This window comes from Ciconia boyciana, chromosome 2 (assembly GCF_034638445.1).
Source record: "Ciconia boyciana chromosome 2, ASM3463844v1, whole genome shotgun sequence".
Lineage (NCBI taxonomy): Eukaryota > Metazoa > Chordata > Aves > Ciconiiformes > Ciconiidae > Ciconia > Ciconia boyciana.
Genome location: NC_132935.1, coordinates 110738008 through 110754353, shown reverse-complemented (window position 1 = coordinate 110754353; position 16346 = coordinate 110738008). Strand labels below are relative to the sequence as shown.

Genomic DNA, 16346 nt, shown 5'->3' with positions numbered 1-16346 from the left:
CAGCACTCCAGATACAGTCTCACTAGCGCAAAACAGAAGGGAAGGATCACTCCCCCAGACCTGCTGGCTACACATTTACTCATGCAGCCCAGGATGCGGCTACCCTTCCTTGCCGCCACGACTCACTCACTGCAAGGACTGCTGCTGACTCACGATGTTCAACTGGTTGTCCACCACGACCTCCAGAGCTGCTTCCTAGACTGTCGGGCCCACTCTCCAGCCCATACCTCACCAATTTGGTGATGATGCGACTGGGGACAAGGCCTTGCCATAATCAAGGTATACTACACCCCTTTGCGCACAGTGCCAGTCATTTCGTCATAGAAAGCAATGAGGTCAATCAGGCATGACTTGCCCTTGGCAAATCCACGCTGGCTGCTCAAATCACCTTCTTGTCCTTTGTGTGTTGAGAAAGGGCTTCCAAGACGATTTGCTTCACAGTCTCCACAGGGACTGAGGTTATGCTGACTGGCCTGTAGCTACCTGGATCCTCCTCCTTGCCCTTCTTGAGGATGTGTGTGATGTTTGCCTTCTTCCAGCCACTGGGAACCTTCCCCAGCTGCCACGGCTGTTTGAAGATGATAGGGAGCAGCTTTGCAATGACATTGCCCAGCTCCTTCAGCACCCTTGGATGCATCCTACCTGGTCCCATGGACTCGTGTATGTCTAATTGGCTCAAGTCATTCTTAACTCTGTCTTCCTTTACTGTGGGTACTGCTTCACGGCCACAGACTCTGCTAGCAGGCTCAGGGATCTGGGAACCTTGAGAGCAAGCCGTACCAGTTGAAAAGGGACGCAAAAAAAGGCATTAGGTATCTCTGCCTTTTCCACGTCCCTTGTCACTAGGTCCCCTGCCACACCAAGCAGTCGGCCAACACTTTTGCCACCAGTGTACTTACAGAAACCTCTCATGTTGTCCTTCACCTCCCTTGCTAGTCTCAACTCCAGCTGAACTTTGGCTTTCTTCACTCCGTTCCTTCATGCATGGGTTATATTCCTCCCACATAGCCTCTCCCGGCTTCCACCTCCTGCGTACTTCCTTTTTGTGTTTGAGCTCCGTCAGAAGCTCCATGTTCACCCATGCTGGCCTGTTGCCATGCTTGCTCGACTTCCTGCACATGGGAACGGACCGTTCTTGTGCCCTGAGGAAGCTGTCTTGAAGATCAACCAGCTCTTTTGGGCCCCTCTGCCCTCCGGGGCAGTTTCCTGTAGGAAACTCAACAGGCCAAGATCTGCCCTTCTGAAGTCCAGGTTTGTAATTCTGTTGTTCATTTTGTGCACTGCTCTCAGGATCTTAAACTTTACAGTCACCTGATTGCTGCAGCCAAGGCTGTCTCACAGCTCTTAGATCTTTAACCAGTTCTTCCTTTTGATTGTGAATAATAGGTCCAGAGTATCTCCTCAAATCATTGATCATCCACCTTAAGAATTTTTTTTAATTCATTTTAGAAGTCTTATGGATCGCTTACTTCCAGTCATTTTAGCTTGAGTACCAAGGGCTGGGATTACAAGGTTTTTTCCAGATGCTTAAAGGTTTTATCTCCTCTTCTTCATCAGGAGGCCTGTAGTAGATTCCTACTACATCATCTATGCTGGTCTGTACTCTGCTCCTTACCTGCAAGTTCTCTACTTGCTCATCACCTGCCCCAAGGCAAAGCTTAGATGCAGTCAAGCTAAGCCTTTACATAGACCACAATCCCTCTTCCTCATTTTCCCCACTGTATTTCCTGAAAAGCCTCTATCCATCCATTGCAGCACTTTAGTCAGGAGAGCTGTCCCACCACACCTGCATAATCCCAGTGAGGTCATAGCTCTGCAACTAATTTGTCCTGCTTGTTCCCCATGCTATGTGCTTTTGTGTACAGGCATTTGAGATGGGTCCCCAGTCCTGCTGCATTTACAGAAGGGTGAGAGCCTCTCTTGTCAAGCTTGTCACCTAGACACATCTGCTCTGCCCCTTATGACCCTTCCTCTTCAGGTTATGGTAACCTTCCACGCCCAGTTTAACACTCTCCTCAGTAGATTAACAAGCCTAGTTTACAAAGACACTCTTGCTCCACTTTGTTAGATTTATTCCATCCCTGCTTAGTAGCCCTCATTCCTCTGGTTACAGAAGCCAAAGCCCTGTCTGCAACACAAGCCATACAGCCAGGCATAGTCCACTCCTACCCAAGCTTCCCTTCTCCCTGTAAGGATTGGAAAGGCAAGACCAGAGCTCCATGCCCTTCCATCTCACCCCCAGACTTCTGTAGTCTGTCCTGATATGCTCCTGGTTACCTCTGGAGCAGTACTGTTGGTACCCTCAAGGAAGAGGAGGAAGAGGTCCATGGTAGAAGGCTGGACAAATCTTGGCAGTGCATCTGCAACAATCCCAGACCCTGGCACCTACCAAACAACAAAACTCTTGAGACATCAGGTGGAGTCAGAATGCCTCGATTGTTCACAAGAGGAATCTCCAGTAACTGTCTGTGACTGGTACCCATTGCTTCTGACACCTAGTACAGCACTGTTGCAAGGGTATGGTGACACCCGTTATGGAACAGGGAAGCATAACAGCACATGAGATATTCTGGATGACAAAAGCCATGATCCCTTGGTGGTCAGGGGTGCCTCCTGTGACTGCTCACTTGACTCTCGCTCAGATTTTAGCTAACACACAGCTCATGATAAGGCCTGATGTATGCTGTGAGCAGCGCCAGGAGCAGGTCAAAGCAAGGGCAACACGTAGGCAGGACACAATGGACAGGAAGAGATAAAGATCATTATGCAGCCATTATCACCTGCAGCTTGCTGTCTCCTGCAGCCAAAATTCTTGCATACTGATTGTCTGGCAACCTGTTCAGAATCCACTAACTTATGGAAATTGTATAGACCAAACCCCCAAACTGAGAGGTATAAATACATCAGCTTATCCAAAAGGTTTTTCAAGCTGATCCAACAGCAGACAGACTGCTAAGGCTTTTGTGCTTCCTGGTGTGATACAGGGGACGCTCACACCATGATAAAAGAGGAAAGAAGGAGCACCCTCACTGTGGGCTAGAGTATCGTGACACCCCCTCCATCGTTGTTGTTGTTCTGAGGATTGAGTGACTCGTACTTTTAAAAGTCAGAGTCCAGATTATGGTTATTCTATTGCACACTGATTATTAAGAATTTGGCCTGATCTGCAGAGGGTCCAGGTGACTGAAATGTATAGGTAACTGCAATATTAGGTAATAGGAAAGCTATCCTAATTGCTAGAAATTCTGTGTAACAATAAGCTACGCTGATTACTAAAATATTTTTATAATAATAAAGCTCTAATTATAACTACAAACCTGTGGCCAGTTCTCACTCTACCAAGGATCCTTAAAAAGAACCTGCCTATCCCCATAGTGTCAGGTAGCGTTGGGTGACACTATCACTCATTTTTTCACCTTTTGTGTGGACACTCAGTTCAGGCTCAGCTGACTCTGATGGGTCTTGTCGATCCTCACCAGTGCCCAGAGTACTATACCTATTCTGAAAGTGGAGATCTGTAGGTGGAACAGATCTGCGACTTCTTCTTGTTGCCAGAAGTCACACACTTCCAGCCTTCTCTATCTTGATAGTCTCCGTCCACTTGGTCTCCAGCTGTCACTCCTTCCTCACCTTGTGTAGCTTGGGTTTTCCACAAATAAATGTGGAAATAAATAAATTTGGGTTTTCCACAAATTTATTTCCACAAATAAATTTTTCCACAAAAATGTCATCTTCCCCCTTAATCTGGAACCTCAGGGCCTTGACCACAGCCCATCTCCCACAAGAGAGGCCACCACTGCCCTGAACTCCAGGGAGAGGCAGGAGCACTCTGCAGCACAGGACCTGTACAGAGGGCTCCTCCCTCTGGAGCCAAGGACTCTGATGTGTTAATGGTAGTCCTGTGGACTACTAATGCATCTTAATGGATGTCCATGTGCTGGACAGTATGTCCTGTAGCATGTTGAGACCACCATTGTACAGTCTTCAAGCAGACCCACATAGTCTTGAGTGGAATTTCTGAGCCTCTTTGCATTCCTGCTGCAACAACTGCTACATCTCATCTGCTGCGCTCTGTGGGCTGCACTCTGGCTTCCTTGCTCTTTCCCCAACAGGTCCCTTTTTGTGAGAATACAATCCTGCCCACATCACCATCACCCTGAGCACCCATTACCTAGCTTTTAAAGTGCTGTCACTGCTGTACTGTTCTGCCACCCACACCACCCTCACAGCAAATTTGACTGGACTGGGCCCTGAGCAACCTAATCTAGCTTTGAAGTTAGCCCTCCTGTGAGCAGAAGGTTGAATGAAATCATCACAGGTCCCTTCTAATTGAAGTTATTCTACATTTCTATTTCAGGGACCCTGTTGAATATACACTGAGATTCAAATGGTTTCATTTTAAGAGCCAGCAATGACCAAAGCACATATCTGTTCCACAGGAAGCATAGAAATGCATTCAACATAGTTACAGCACACAGCTTTTTGTACAGGAAGAGAACGAACCTCAGTCTCGCTCTTGTAGCCTTTGTGTAGGAGTGAGGGCAACCAAAAGGCCCTAGACATCATTTACATGTCTGATTGTAAACTGTCAAAGATATATGACCTGTACTGTATATTTTATTGCCAGATCACTACCAAATGAGCTAATAAAGCTATGGCTTAATTAACCCCTATCACTTGCCTGTTGTTTTTCTTCCTGTGTGACCAAGCCAACCATACACCTTCTGTTGCAGATTAGAAAGCAGCCCAAAATTTCACTCAGTTTCAATGTCTGGCTGCTGAGCCTTCTCAACCACATAAACTACAAGCAGGGATTTTCCTAATTCTACAACATTCTGAAGGAGAAGAAAAAATAAACAGAAGAAGAAGAAAAAAAATTCTATCATAACATACACTAAAATCTTCATTGTCTCATGTGAAAGTAAACTTTCCAACCATCCTGTTGAAGCAGTGGTTTCCCCAGGCTGTCATTCAGTACAGACATATTGCCCTGGCCTGCCCCCCCCAAACAGAGAGCACAAAACATAAGAAGTTAAGACACAAAAATCTCCAAATGCTGCTGAAGTATACTTATCCACAAGCTTCACTTAATCATGCATTTAACTCCCTCCCTAATATGTTTAGATTAATGTGTCAGTAGTCACATTAAAGTTTTCTGGCTGAAACCTGAACCAAATCTACATGACCTACAGCAGAGCTATACAGATCAGGGCACTCACTACATTGCATGACTGAGTTATCCTAGAACAGTTTAAGAAAAGCTTCATATAACTCTAATCATATAGAAAGCAGTCCAGCTTAAAATTTCTAGGACATTGACTTCCCAAAGTAAACAAAGCATTAGGATGCTTGTATATAGTTTTCATATCTGCATTCACAGGTTGCTGGGGGGGAGAGTGGCCATGTATTTACTTATTTTAATGCCTTTAATATCCAAGTGTTTGGGTGATTTTTACCACCTGGGAACTAAATTAGCATGAAAAAACAAATACAAAATTTGGGGTTTTTCCCCAGCCTGCAATCTCCCTCCCTTTAAGCTCTGCCTCCTGCTCCTTACTTTGGCAGCAAGCAGGAGAGAATATTGTGATCCCCTCACTCTCCCATTATTTCTTCACTTCTCCAATTCTCCCCAGGACTGCACGTACAATAGGAGTACAGGCAAGCCCCACACTGCTGGCTCATATTATTCGCAATCCATTCCTCTGCCCCTGCTGCTGGCACGTTCATATACCTCTGCAGCACCTACATACTACCCTGCATCTGCAAAGCTCTCTCATCACCCTGTCACCCATGCAGAAAGAGGCTGTCCCCTTATTAGCAGCCATTGATCATTTCAATATCTGACTGCTGAAATGCTGAAAATGGAATCAGGAGTGAGGCCTACAAGAATGTGCACAATTCAAAGGGAGAATCCCCGGATAGATGCGCAAGTTATTCAAACTCACTAAAATGAGTTAAGGACAAAAAGAAAGTTTCATTATTTTAAGTCTGTATCAACACTACCACTTGTTTCAAATGAGAGTACAAGAGTAAAAATAAAATCTTGTAAAAATCTGACAAATGGTACAACTCAAAAGAGATCTCTCCATTTGACATTTCCACTGTTCATTTGTGCAGAACCAATTTCTGGAAGGATTATTTACAATTAGATTTTCAATCACAACTCTACAGCCAAAATTCAGCAGGATCACAAATTCTAAGCAGATGAACTAAATTGACAGGACTATTCAAGCTGATGGTAAACACTCCAGTATCTCCTAAACTACAGGGTAAAAGCTTGCCTAACCTGAGCATTTAAAAGGACAACCAAACTTATGTACACAAGGCTTTATAACTTCCTTTTCATATATAAAGCTTAATGCCAATATTTAAAAAAAGAAAGAAAAAGAAAGAGAAAGAACATTATAGTTCTGACAGACTTGGAACAAACAAAAAACAGAGACCAGACCACATGATAATTATTCCTAGCTTTCCAGTGTTCTGGGATTCACATGGTGTATTAAATGTTTTTTAAGATGTCTTTGCTTTAGTCTTTTTGGTATTTCACACAATATCTTAGAACAGTTTAACGAGGTTCTAAATTTTATTCCCTTCTACTCTTTTTGATTTGGATACACCACTCTTCATGAACGTTTCTATGTTCTAACCACACACAAGAGCTCTCCTTGAATTTTCCTGACTGTGCTGGTAGGTGGTACTACAATTCCTAGCAGAAGCAATGACAGTGCCACACAAGAATACACAATAGTGCAATACTCAGCTGTTGCATAATCTTTGCTCCCACTCAGCTCAGCACGGTTGTTGCCTTCAGGCCCACAGAGGCACAATGCTTGGATTTGTGGATTGTAAAGGGAAGCAGGTGAATATAAGAACACTGCAGTAGAACAAAGGACAGCTAGAACAATGCATCCATTAGATCAGTAACATACCGTTACTCCAGATATAATCGGGGCTTTTCCTTCAATTAGTTTATATATTTCTTGAACTGCTTCTTCATCACTCTTGTCTTTAAATCGCTTCTTGGAGAGTTCTTGAAGAGCTTCCTTAAACTGCTCAAAAGTGATAGTTCTGGAAGACTTTCCCCTGTTGAAACACACAGAAATGGAAAGAAATTACAAGAGAGCACAACAAGCATTCCAAGAATAACAGAATGGTTTCAGTTTACCACAGTGAACAACAGAAAACTGCAACAGAACAGGAAGACCCATGCAGCCCATTTATGGTGTCAAATAAAATATATCCCAGGAACATAATTTTCTTTTTTAAGTACATCAGTAGGATAGCGCTTTAGAAAATTCCCTTGATGAACGTTCAGAAATAAAGAGGAAATAAAGGGACCTGGCCTGCTGTCAGAATGCTTGCAGCTCAACAAATCAAATAATTTGGTTGATCACTAGTAAAGCCTGCATGCTTAAAAGACAAGAACTGAAGCATCTTAGGTGAGTTTTGTTATTTAATATTTTTATTTCTCTTTGAATAACTAGTTATCACGTATTATTCATAGGTCACTATTCATGTATTCACAAGTAAATGAAGAATAATGCTGTTGTGTAAAGCAAACTATTGAAAAGCATTTAAAAACTTGAAATTCCTCCTTTATGAAAGACTGACAAATTTTAAAGTAATGCATTTAAATTCAATACCTGTTTCCCTTCTTAGACCACCACCTTCATAAAACATTCACAGGTTCATGGAAAACACAATATAGCCGTTTGATAAACTCATAAAACCCCCCAGAAATTCAGAGCTGAAGACTTGCTGTTGTTTACACTAATAGGAAGCCCATATTTCCACACCAGTAAATTACTTGCTTAGGTTTACTTTTAGTGGAGAAGATTTTGTTATAGCAGTATACAGTGCAAAATCTGACAAGTAGAGTGGCAAATTCACACTTTATAAACATCTGTTTATACAGTCACTCCTGCAGGTCTTTCACACCCATCAGGCCAAAGGGTTCAATTGATAAAACTCTTACAAAGAAACTCAACATTCACTACAGAGATGCATTTAACCAAAAGGGGATTAATACAAGTCTGTTTTCTAGCATTTTAAAATATTCAGTTTAGGCAGGAGATAATGTAGTGGAGTACACACTGTGTTCCTTTCTTTTCCCTAATATGAAACTATCTTTAGTGTTCCTCATTTTAAAATTCAGGTATGAGGCCACAGCATTAGTGAGATTATTCACCATTAAAAAAAATAAAATTTTTCTTTTCTATTAATTATATCACACACAAAACACACCTTTTCCTGTATTATTAAATTACAGATTCCCTGATCTTTAGAACAAGAATTTACACACCAAAATTAAGCCATACATTTTAAGCTAAAATTTAACAGATCAAATAGATAAATTTTCAAAAAGATGTTCTTATACTTATGCTGATGTAACCTTAAATAGTACCATCTTTAATAGCAGAAGATGTTTCCAGTTGCTTACAACATTATGAAACCCTCAAAGTCAAAGAAATATTTGAGAGTCCATGTTGCTGGGAAACATGCTACTACACAAGTTTTGTTTGCCACTTAAACATTTCTTTTTATACCAATTTAGAGAGCATTTCAAGCAAATCAGAAAAAAAACCAAACCAAAAAAAACAAAAAACCCAAAACACCACACAACCCAGACCAGTCCTTTCAACAGTGACAGCTGTTTATACAGGAATAAATGATAGATGCAAGGATAGAGAAAGTGTGCACTGGCAACAGAAGTCTCAGGCTAAAAAACCTATAAAATCTAATTTTAATTCAAGCATCACAAAAAGCCACTGTGAAGAGCAATTCATCTATCTATCATTGACTTTGGTCTTCTCTCAGATACCTTCAGAGGTCAAATGCCCCTCAGTTGGAGGGTGCCTCCACTGGGTAGCAAAGGGGGAAGTGAGATTTCTCAGTTTTAGACACCAACAGTTAGGAAGTGACTCCTACTTCAATTAAACACAAAATGAAATGTTATCCCAGGCTTTTAAAACAAGGAGAAATTGGTTATTCACAACAAAACTCAACATTAACGCAACCCTTTACATACTGTTCATTCCTAGTATCCTCTATTTCCAACACAGCCCAACATGTAGCAAATCCTTACATCCCTCACACTCCCTATTTTAGCCAGAAATAAACTTCACCTGTTTTTTTGACCAAACTTTGCAGTTTGCAACTATTTATCTGCTTTAGGTGAAGCGTATGCTGGAGTATCTCATGGAATTAGCTAGTAAAAGAACATCATGACAGTGGAAATGAAGAATATAATCCAGTATTTCATTAATTAGAAAGACACATGGAATAAACTGCAATTAACTACTTGGAATTTATCCAGGATTCTCATTAATAGGATTAACATCCCTCTTCTGATGAAACATGTCCAAGAACTTTTAACTAGCTCAAAAGGTCAGGACTTCATTTTTTTTTTTTTTCCCCCTCATTTAGAAAGACGGCACTGGCAATCACTGCAAAGCTTCAGCATAACACCACACTAAGGCCCTTGCTCACTACAGACTCACAGCCAAGTCTAACATACAGACCTTTCAAATGCAGTTTTCTGTAGCACATAGGTTACCTGGCAGTCTCCAATCAGGACTGCTACAGTTTAGCTTGGATCATCAAGTCAGGATCATCACAATGGGAAAGAGAATGACCACTTTCAGCAAAAATTGTTGAAGTTCATGTTGACTCCTTTTATTTTTATTAACACATGTAGAATTTTTGGTTCTGTACTTATCAAATAGAAGAGCACAACTTTTTGTTTTGTATTAAAAGGAAAAATACATACATAAGGGTGCCAAGAGGAACAAACATCTCCTTCTGGTCTAAGACATAGCCATTCCTATCTCTCACATTTGGTCTTTTCCCTGTCACACTAACATGGGGAAAGGAAATGAGGTTTTTTCCCTCCAGCTTAAGGTGTAACCACAAATTGGATACATATATGAGCAATGTAGTATTGCTGCTGGACCCAAAAGAAAAAGAAATGTGCATTGTGGCAGATATTCTTTACCAGCAAAAAACATTAATTGAAGTGACACTAAAAATGGGATTGGGAGTAAACGAATTTTTGGAACTATATCCCACGTAAAAGTTTCCTAAAGCAAGCTGCTTTAATTTTGAAATTTGTTATCTTTTTCTACACTCCAGAAACATTCTCTCTCCCACTCCCATCTATTACAATATTATCAAACCCATTTGAAAAACATCATAATTAATTAAAAAATTCTACAGTTGCAAGGTACACCAAGTCTTGTGGAAAACCCTAAGAACATAACTCTTGATTAACTCACAACATGTTCTGGCACTTTTGGTATGCCATGTGCAGTACATGTATGCCATGTGCCATAGCATCTAAATTATCAAGTAGCAATGCTACAACCCCTCCTGTCTCTAGAGGCAGGCCTCAAAGAGCTCTGAGCAGCTGCTGTCATCACTGTTACTCAGCAGGACAGCATGCTCCTATCCCCTCTTCTATCTGTACAGTCATGGGTTGAATGCAGAGGAGAAAACAGACTGAGTAGGTAGAAATGACAGAGGCAAAGTCTCTCAATGAATCTACATAGCTCTTGATTTACACACTCTTAAGCCACAGGCTAAGGCCCCTCCAGGTCCACAAAAATGCCCTGCAGAGAAGGACTTGGGGGTACTAATGGATGAAAAAGTGGACATGAGCTGGCAATGTGTGCTCACAGCCCAGAAAGCCAACTGTATCCTGGGCTGCATCAAAAGAAGCATGGTCAGCAGGTTGAGGGAAGTAATTCTGCCCCTCTGCTCTGGTGAGACCCCACCTGGAGTACTGCATCGAGCTCTGGAGTCCTCAGCACAGGAAAGACATGGGCCTGTTGGAGCAGGTCCAGAGGAGGGCCACAAAAATGATCATCAGAGGGATGGAACACCTCTCCTATGAGGAAAGGCTGAGAGAGTTGGGGTTGTTCAGCCTGGAGAAGAGAAGGCTCCAGGGAGACCTTATTGTGGCCTTTCAATACTTAAAGAGGCCTTCTAAGAAAGATGGGGACAGACTTTTTAGTAGGGCCTGTAGCAATAGGACAAGGGGTAATGGTTTTAAACTAAAAGAATGTAGATTTAGACTAGATATAAGGAAGAAATTTTTTTTTATGATGAGGGTGGTGAAACACTGGAACAGGTTGCCCAGAGAGGTGGTAGATGCCCCATCCCTGGAAACATTCAAGGTCAGGTTGGATGGGGCTTTGAGCAACCTGATCTAGGTGAAGATGTCCCTGCTCATTGCAGGGGGGTTGGAATAGATGACCTTTAAAGGTCCCTTCCAACCCAAACTATTCTGTGATTCTATGAAAAATTATAATACTATGAACACTGCATGACACATAAGGCAGTCATACCCTCAGTTTATTTCCACCTTTTTTAATGCCCTGTTCACACTCAGGAAGCCCCTTCCTGACACTAGCTTTTCAGAGGTCATGAAGTTAAACTAAAAAAAGCCAACTAAAAAACCCCAAATCAGTTTCTTTCTATTAAGCAATTGCTACAAAGAATCAGCTTCTTTGTGTATATTTGTAACTTGTTTTTAGAAGCTCATTATAAATATCTCGTTTCCATGGGAATAACAAAACAAATACATTAACTTTCATTTTCCAAGTGTTACAAGTTCAAATAACTTGTCTACAATTAAGTACGCCAAGGGCGATCTCTCAGCTGTTAACACTCTTCTCTTAGGTTTAGCACTCCAGAGAGTTAAGAGAGACCTAGAAAGAAGGTAAAATACTGCACATTAAAAAAGGAAGGGGGGGGGGGGGGGGGTGTCAGGGGAAGGGAAAAAAAAAAAGAAAAAAAGGTTGAATAGAATAGAAGGAATGTGTGAACAGCTACAGAAACACAACTCAATCAGACACTGGAAATGCAAATTAAAACTATCTCACCAGAAAATGAGACAAAATGGAAAATAGTAACAATGGGGGAGGGGGGGGAAGGCTTTTACAAAAACAGACGTCATAAGGTTGGTCACCTCAATGAAAAGAACAAAATATAAAAATTTATATTATTAATGTCCCTCTTTTAAAGCCCTGTACTTTATTATGACACAAGAAACCTTTATGTTTAGGAAGGATACATTCTTACATGCCATTCTATTTTAAGCTCTGCTTCTTACAACAGACAGAATTCCTCTAATGCATCATCCTTCGGTGGAGGAAACAGTGTATTCATGGTACACTCATGAAAGTTGCTTGTATCTATGCCTACCTTTGGGAACAGACTAAACATAATCAGAAGAATTTTAGGAAGCATCCCCTCACTTCCCCTTCCTTGATGGATCTCTCCACATGTAACGACTACAAATGGGGAGATTCTGAACTAAAGCTTGCATTCCTCAGTCTGCTCTTGGGAGCCCAAGTTCAAATACGTAAAAGCATCAGTTCTGAGCCTGGACATCAGCATAGTGAACGTAAAGTGTAAAAGAACAATCTACATTGGCCCAAAGCGTACTGTTGCAAATTAATACTTCTATGTTGTCTGGACTTGAATCCTATTTGGATTAACAGTTGTCTATAATTTTAGCTGAAAAGAGAAGAAAAGCTATACAAATACACTCCACATACCCAATACAGAAAATCCTTGACCAATATTAGAAATCTTTATCTCCATAGCACTATTACAGTTCAGTGTTAATACAGCAAAGTCTCCAACTTAGTAGTTTTCTGTCATCATCTCTGAACTACCAAAAGTAATCCCATACTCCCATCCCAAAAGGTCACTTTTCCTTTCAATTTTCTTAGAATGAAGAGGGGAAAGAAGATGTAAAAATACTCAGAGAAGCTTCTATTCTTGCTAGCATGCCAGAGGATTACAGCAGGATACACTAATCAGGACTGTTTTGCCATGGAAGTTGTCATCTACCCACAAAGGTCTAAGGAGTATAGAAAGTCTGACAAGGCTCTGACAGCATAAGTAGAGGTGGGAGCCCAACAAATGTTTTTGCATAAGCTCTTGTACAAGGAGTTTTGTTTGTAAGGTTTATTTAGTCTTAATTCACCATGGACTTGGGTCTCTCAGTCGACCAAGCAGTCAAGCAGAACTCAACAGCATTCTCTCTTGTAAATCAGAACAAACAGGATTTTGGGTACTCCCTATATTTATTCCCTTCCCAAGGCAGTCTCATTCCTTCAGAAGACAGAATGAAAGATTGTGCTGGCAATAGAGTGCCCGAGTGGCTTATTTGTCACAGTTCTGACTTACTGGCACAATAAATTTAATCAGGCAATTTCTGATTTGCCACTACTGCTCCCACATCCATGTATGTAACTGTTTACCAAATACTAAGAAACAGTCCTGAATTATCAAATTAATAATTTAAATTATTCAAATTAATCATATAAAGGTGTCATGATAACATTAAGAACAGACCATAAGTCAGACTTTTACCCTAAACCCTAACAAAGGCATATTTCCTAATGGCATTTAGACCAGACTTCAAACTTTAGCTGCTTCTACTTTATCTTAACCAACAAACAAAGGGAAATATGAAGCGTTTCCTCTAAAACATGTTTCATTTTTTTTTTTTTAAGTTAAGAGAAATAATAGATAGAACTTGCTCAACTTGTCCAGAATTTTTTACTTTTTTCCCCAAGAGCAATCTGCCATACTAAAAACTCACTACAGCTGAAAGCCCCTGATTTTCATGCAAATATATTTTTCTAATTTACCACTTTACAGCAGCAACTTTATGATTATTACTGTGGTATTTCCCAAAGCATTCACTCCTGTTCGTTAAGTAGAACTGACATTTATTCTTTTCTTGTTACTTGTGATAACACACCAAGCCTTCTTGATGTAGCATATAAACATAATGTACATTAATAGTAATGGTTAGTGGTACTTGTACTGTACACGTTGACAGTAAAAATGTACTACAGACAAATTCCTTGAAGCAAAAAAGGTTTGTACAGGTCTCTGCAAAATATATCACTCATCTAACAGATGTATTCTTTTTTCCAAGAATCTCTGCTATAATGTTACCAGCACAAAATCCAAGGCTAATCTGTTTAACCCGGAGCCAGATTATGCTACGGGACTGGTAGTTTATTTTTTTCCTTTTGTAGTTTACAATTTTCACTTTCTGCTCTCTTTGGGCTACACAGCCCAGCATTTTTACTGGCCATCAGCCCCACAATTCACAGCCAAAAAAACTCCCAAACTAAAGCTAGAACCCTAGGTAGGCTAACCAGGCTGCTAGAACCTTGCAATCTAATGGAGTATTTAACATATCCTGTGAAGATCTGTTTCTTGCTATGTATCAGTCAAGAATGAAATTACAAAATTTAGCTATACAATGCAAAAAACTTACAAACAAAAAGAGAATGCAGTTTCTTGGATAAAACAGAACAAAGTGTGACTAACCCAAAGCAGAGACTTGTGTAAAAATTTGACAAATATAGCTGAAAGGCAGGGAAGGAAAGACACTGTAATACAGTTTGATCAGATTCTTTGTGCTGCACTATCTAATAGCTCTAAAGAAAGGTGGTTATAAAAGAACCAATTCAAAAAAGCAAAACTTGACGTATCACCTTGCATCAGAGACTTCTGCCCCATTAATTGGTAGAACTGGGATACTGAAATTAGACATCTGGATGTTGATGCAAGCAGAAGTAAATTGGTGAATTGTTAGGAAAGAAGATGTCCTTCCAGAAGATATCTTTCCAGAAAATATCCTCAGAAAAATGATCCTAGGAAGAAGATACAACAGACATCTTCAGCTATGGTAGTGGTCACTTCTGGAATGCAGGCACCTTTGAGTGCATGGCTATTTACCAGAAGTGGATTCCCTTGATTAGGACTAACAAAGGATATCCAGATGACCTTCACAATTACTCTATAAACATAACTTCTAGCATCTTGGCCAAGTCAGACATAAGGAGTTGGACTGTATGGCTTCATATACCCCACAATCACAAGGCAATGCCATCATCAGTTTCCAGGAGAGCAAAGCAAGAAGAGAGGTACAATGCAAAATGCAGTGCAAAATGCTCTCTCTGTATCACAGCAATAGTCACGACTTGCAGAAACCTCTCTGGACTCAGGGAGTGGGCAGCAAGGGCAGAAGAACACACATCATTCACTCAGGAACTGAACCTGGAAGTGCCAGTTTTCCTCCAGGTGCTTTTTGTCTCATTACTGAGCAAGGGTAAAGCAGACTGCACCTAGTTCATTCTAAGTATCTGAAACTGTGACAGCTTGTGAACCACCATGCTTTGAAAATCTGAAGGAAGAGGACTTCAGCAGCTCACTAAACCAGCAGTTGATATCTTTATCAGACTTTATTTTAACATAAATATTTTAGGCTTCTCTCATGAAAACTCTCTTCTCCTATATTTGAAGTTAACCTTTTTCTCCTCTTGGCTTTATTTTTGTAGCACTTTCTTCCTATGTGCTTCACTCACAGTCAAAATTCATTTCCATTAAAATAAAATCTGATGTTAAAAAAAAAAAAAAGGCAGACCCAAAAGCTATGAGCCTATCAGATAAAATAGTACTGGGAAGGGAATGAAGAGGGGAACTAGAGAAAGAAAATGACTTGGCAAAAACATGTAGTAGGTAAAAGCCTCCAAAGGAAAGCAACTCCCAGAATGATTTAAAGGGGTTAAAGAGATTACTGGGATTTAAGGGAGATGAGGAAAAGAAAAAGTTCAAGCAGAAAGTAGGTCTGATGGTTATATAGGGCTTAGAGGAAGAGAAGAAATTAGCTTAAAAGAGTAGCAGAATCGACTCGTTTGGGGTTTGTTTGGGGTTGGTTTTTTTTTCAGTTTAAGAGAACAAAAATAATGTTATACCTGGATATTTAGGAATAAAGATCCATGTAATGGTTAGCTACTGATAAAAAGCTGCAAAGGAAGTATTTGGAAAACTCTGTGAAGCCTGAAGAAAGCACATGCCCCAATTTACACCGAAGCAGTTTGCAAATTCATTTCTTATGACAGGCATGTACTCGAGTTTGAAAAGAGATAGAAACGTGCACTACCAAGTAGTCTGGGAGGACTTCCACTTTTCCTTTTTAACTGGTATCATACAAAGAAGAGAGATGTTCTGGCTGTCAATCCCCTGGACTGTACACAAAGAATGTAATAACTGTACACACACAATGGATAAAAGATAGTAATTTTATCACAAGAATATTGCTTTTATCCTTAGAATGCTGCCTACTTCTGTGAAATAATCCAATAAATGACATGCATCTTACAGAGCATGTCATTCAGTAACACAGAAATCTACCCTTCAGGTGCATGAAGGACTGGCACTATTTGTCAGCGCAACTCAGGTGGAAGTTAGACATTAAAGGACATGGGAGGGGTGAGTGACAGCCGCAGGGAAGTTCGCCAAAGTACAGAAAG

The 16346-nt window shown here is 40.6% G+C and overlaps 1 protein-coding gene across 1 annotated transcript in view; it reads right to left on the bottom strand.

The window, feature by feature from the left end:
* Positions 1-16346, bottom strand: part of TPPP (tubulin polymerization promoting protein) — an 86375-nt gene that overhangs the window by 32460 nt on the left and 37569 nt on the right. Inside the window, exon 3 of the mRNA XM_072853529.1 lies at positions 6930-7083. Coding sequence (XP_072709630.1) covers positions 6930-7083 — 154 coding nt within the window. The remainder of the gene's footprint in view (positions 1-6929; positions 7084-16346) is intronic.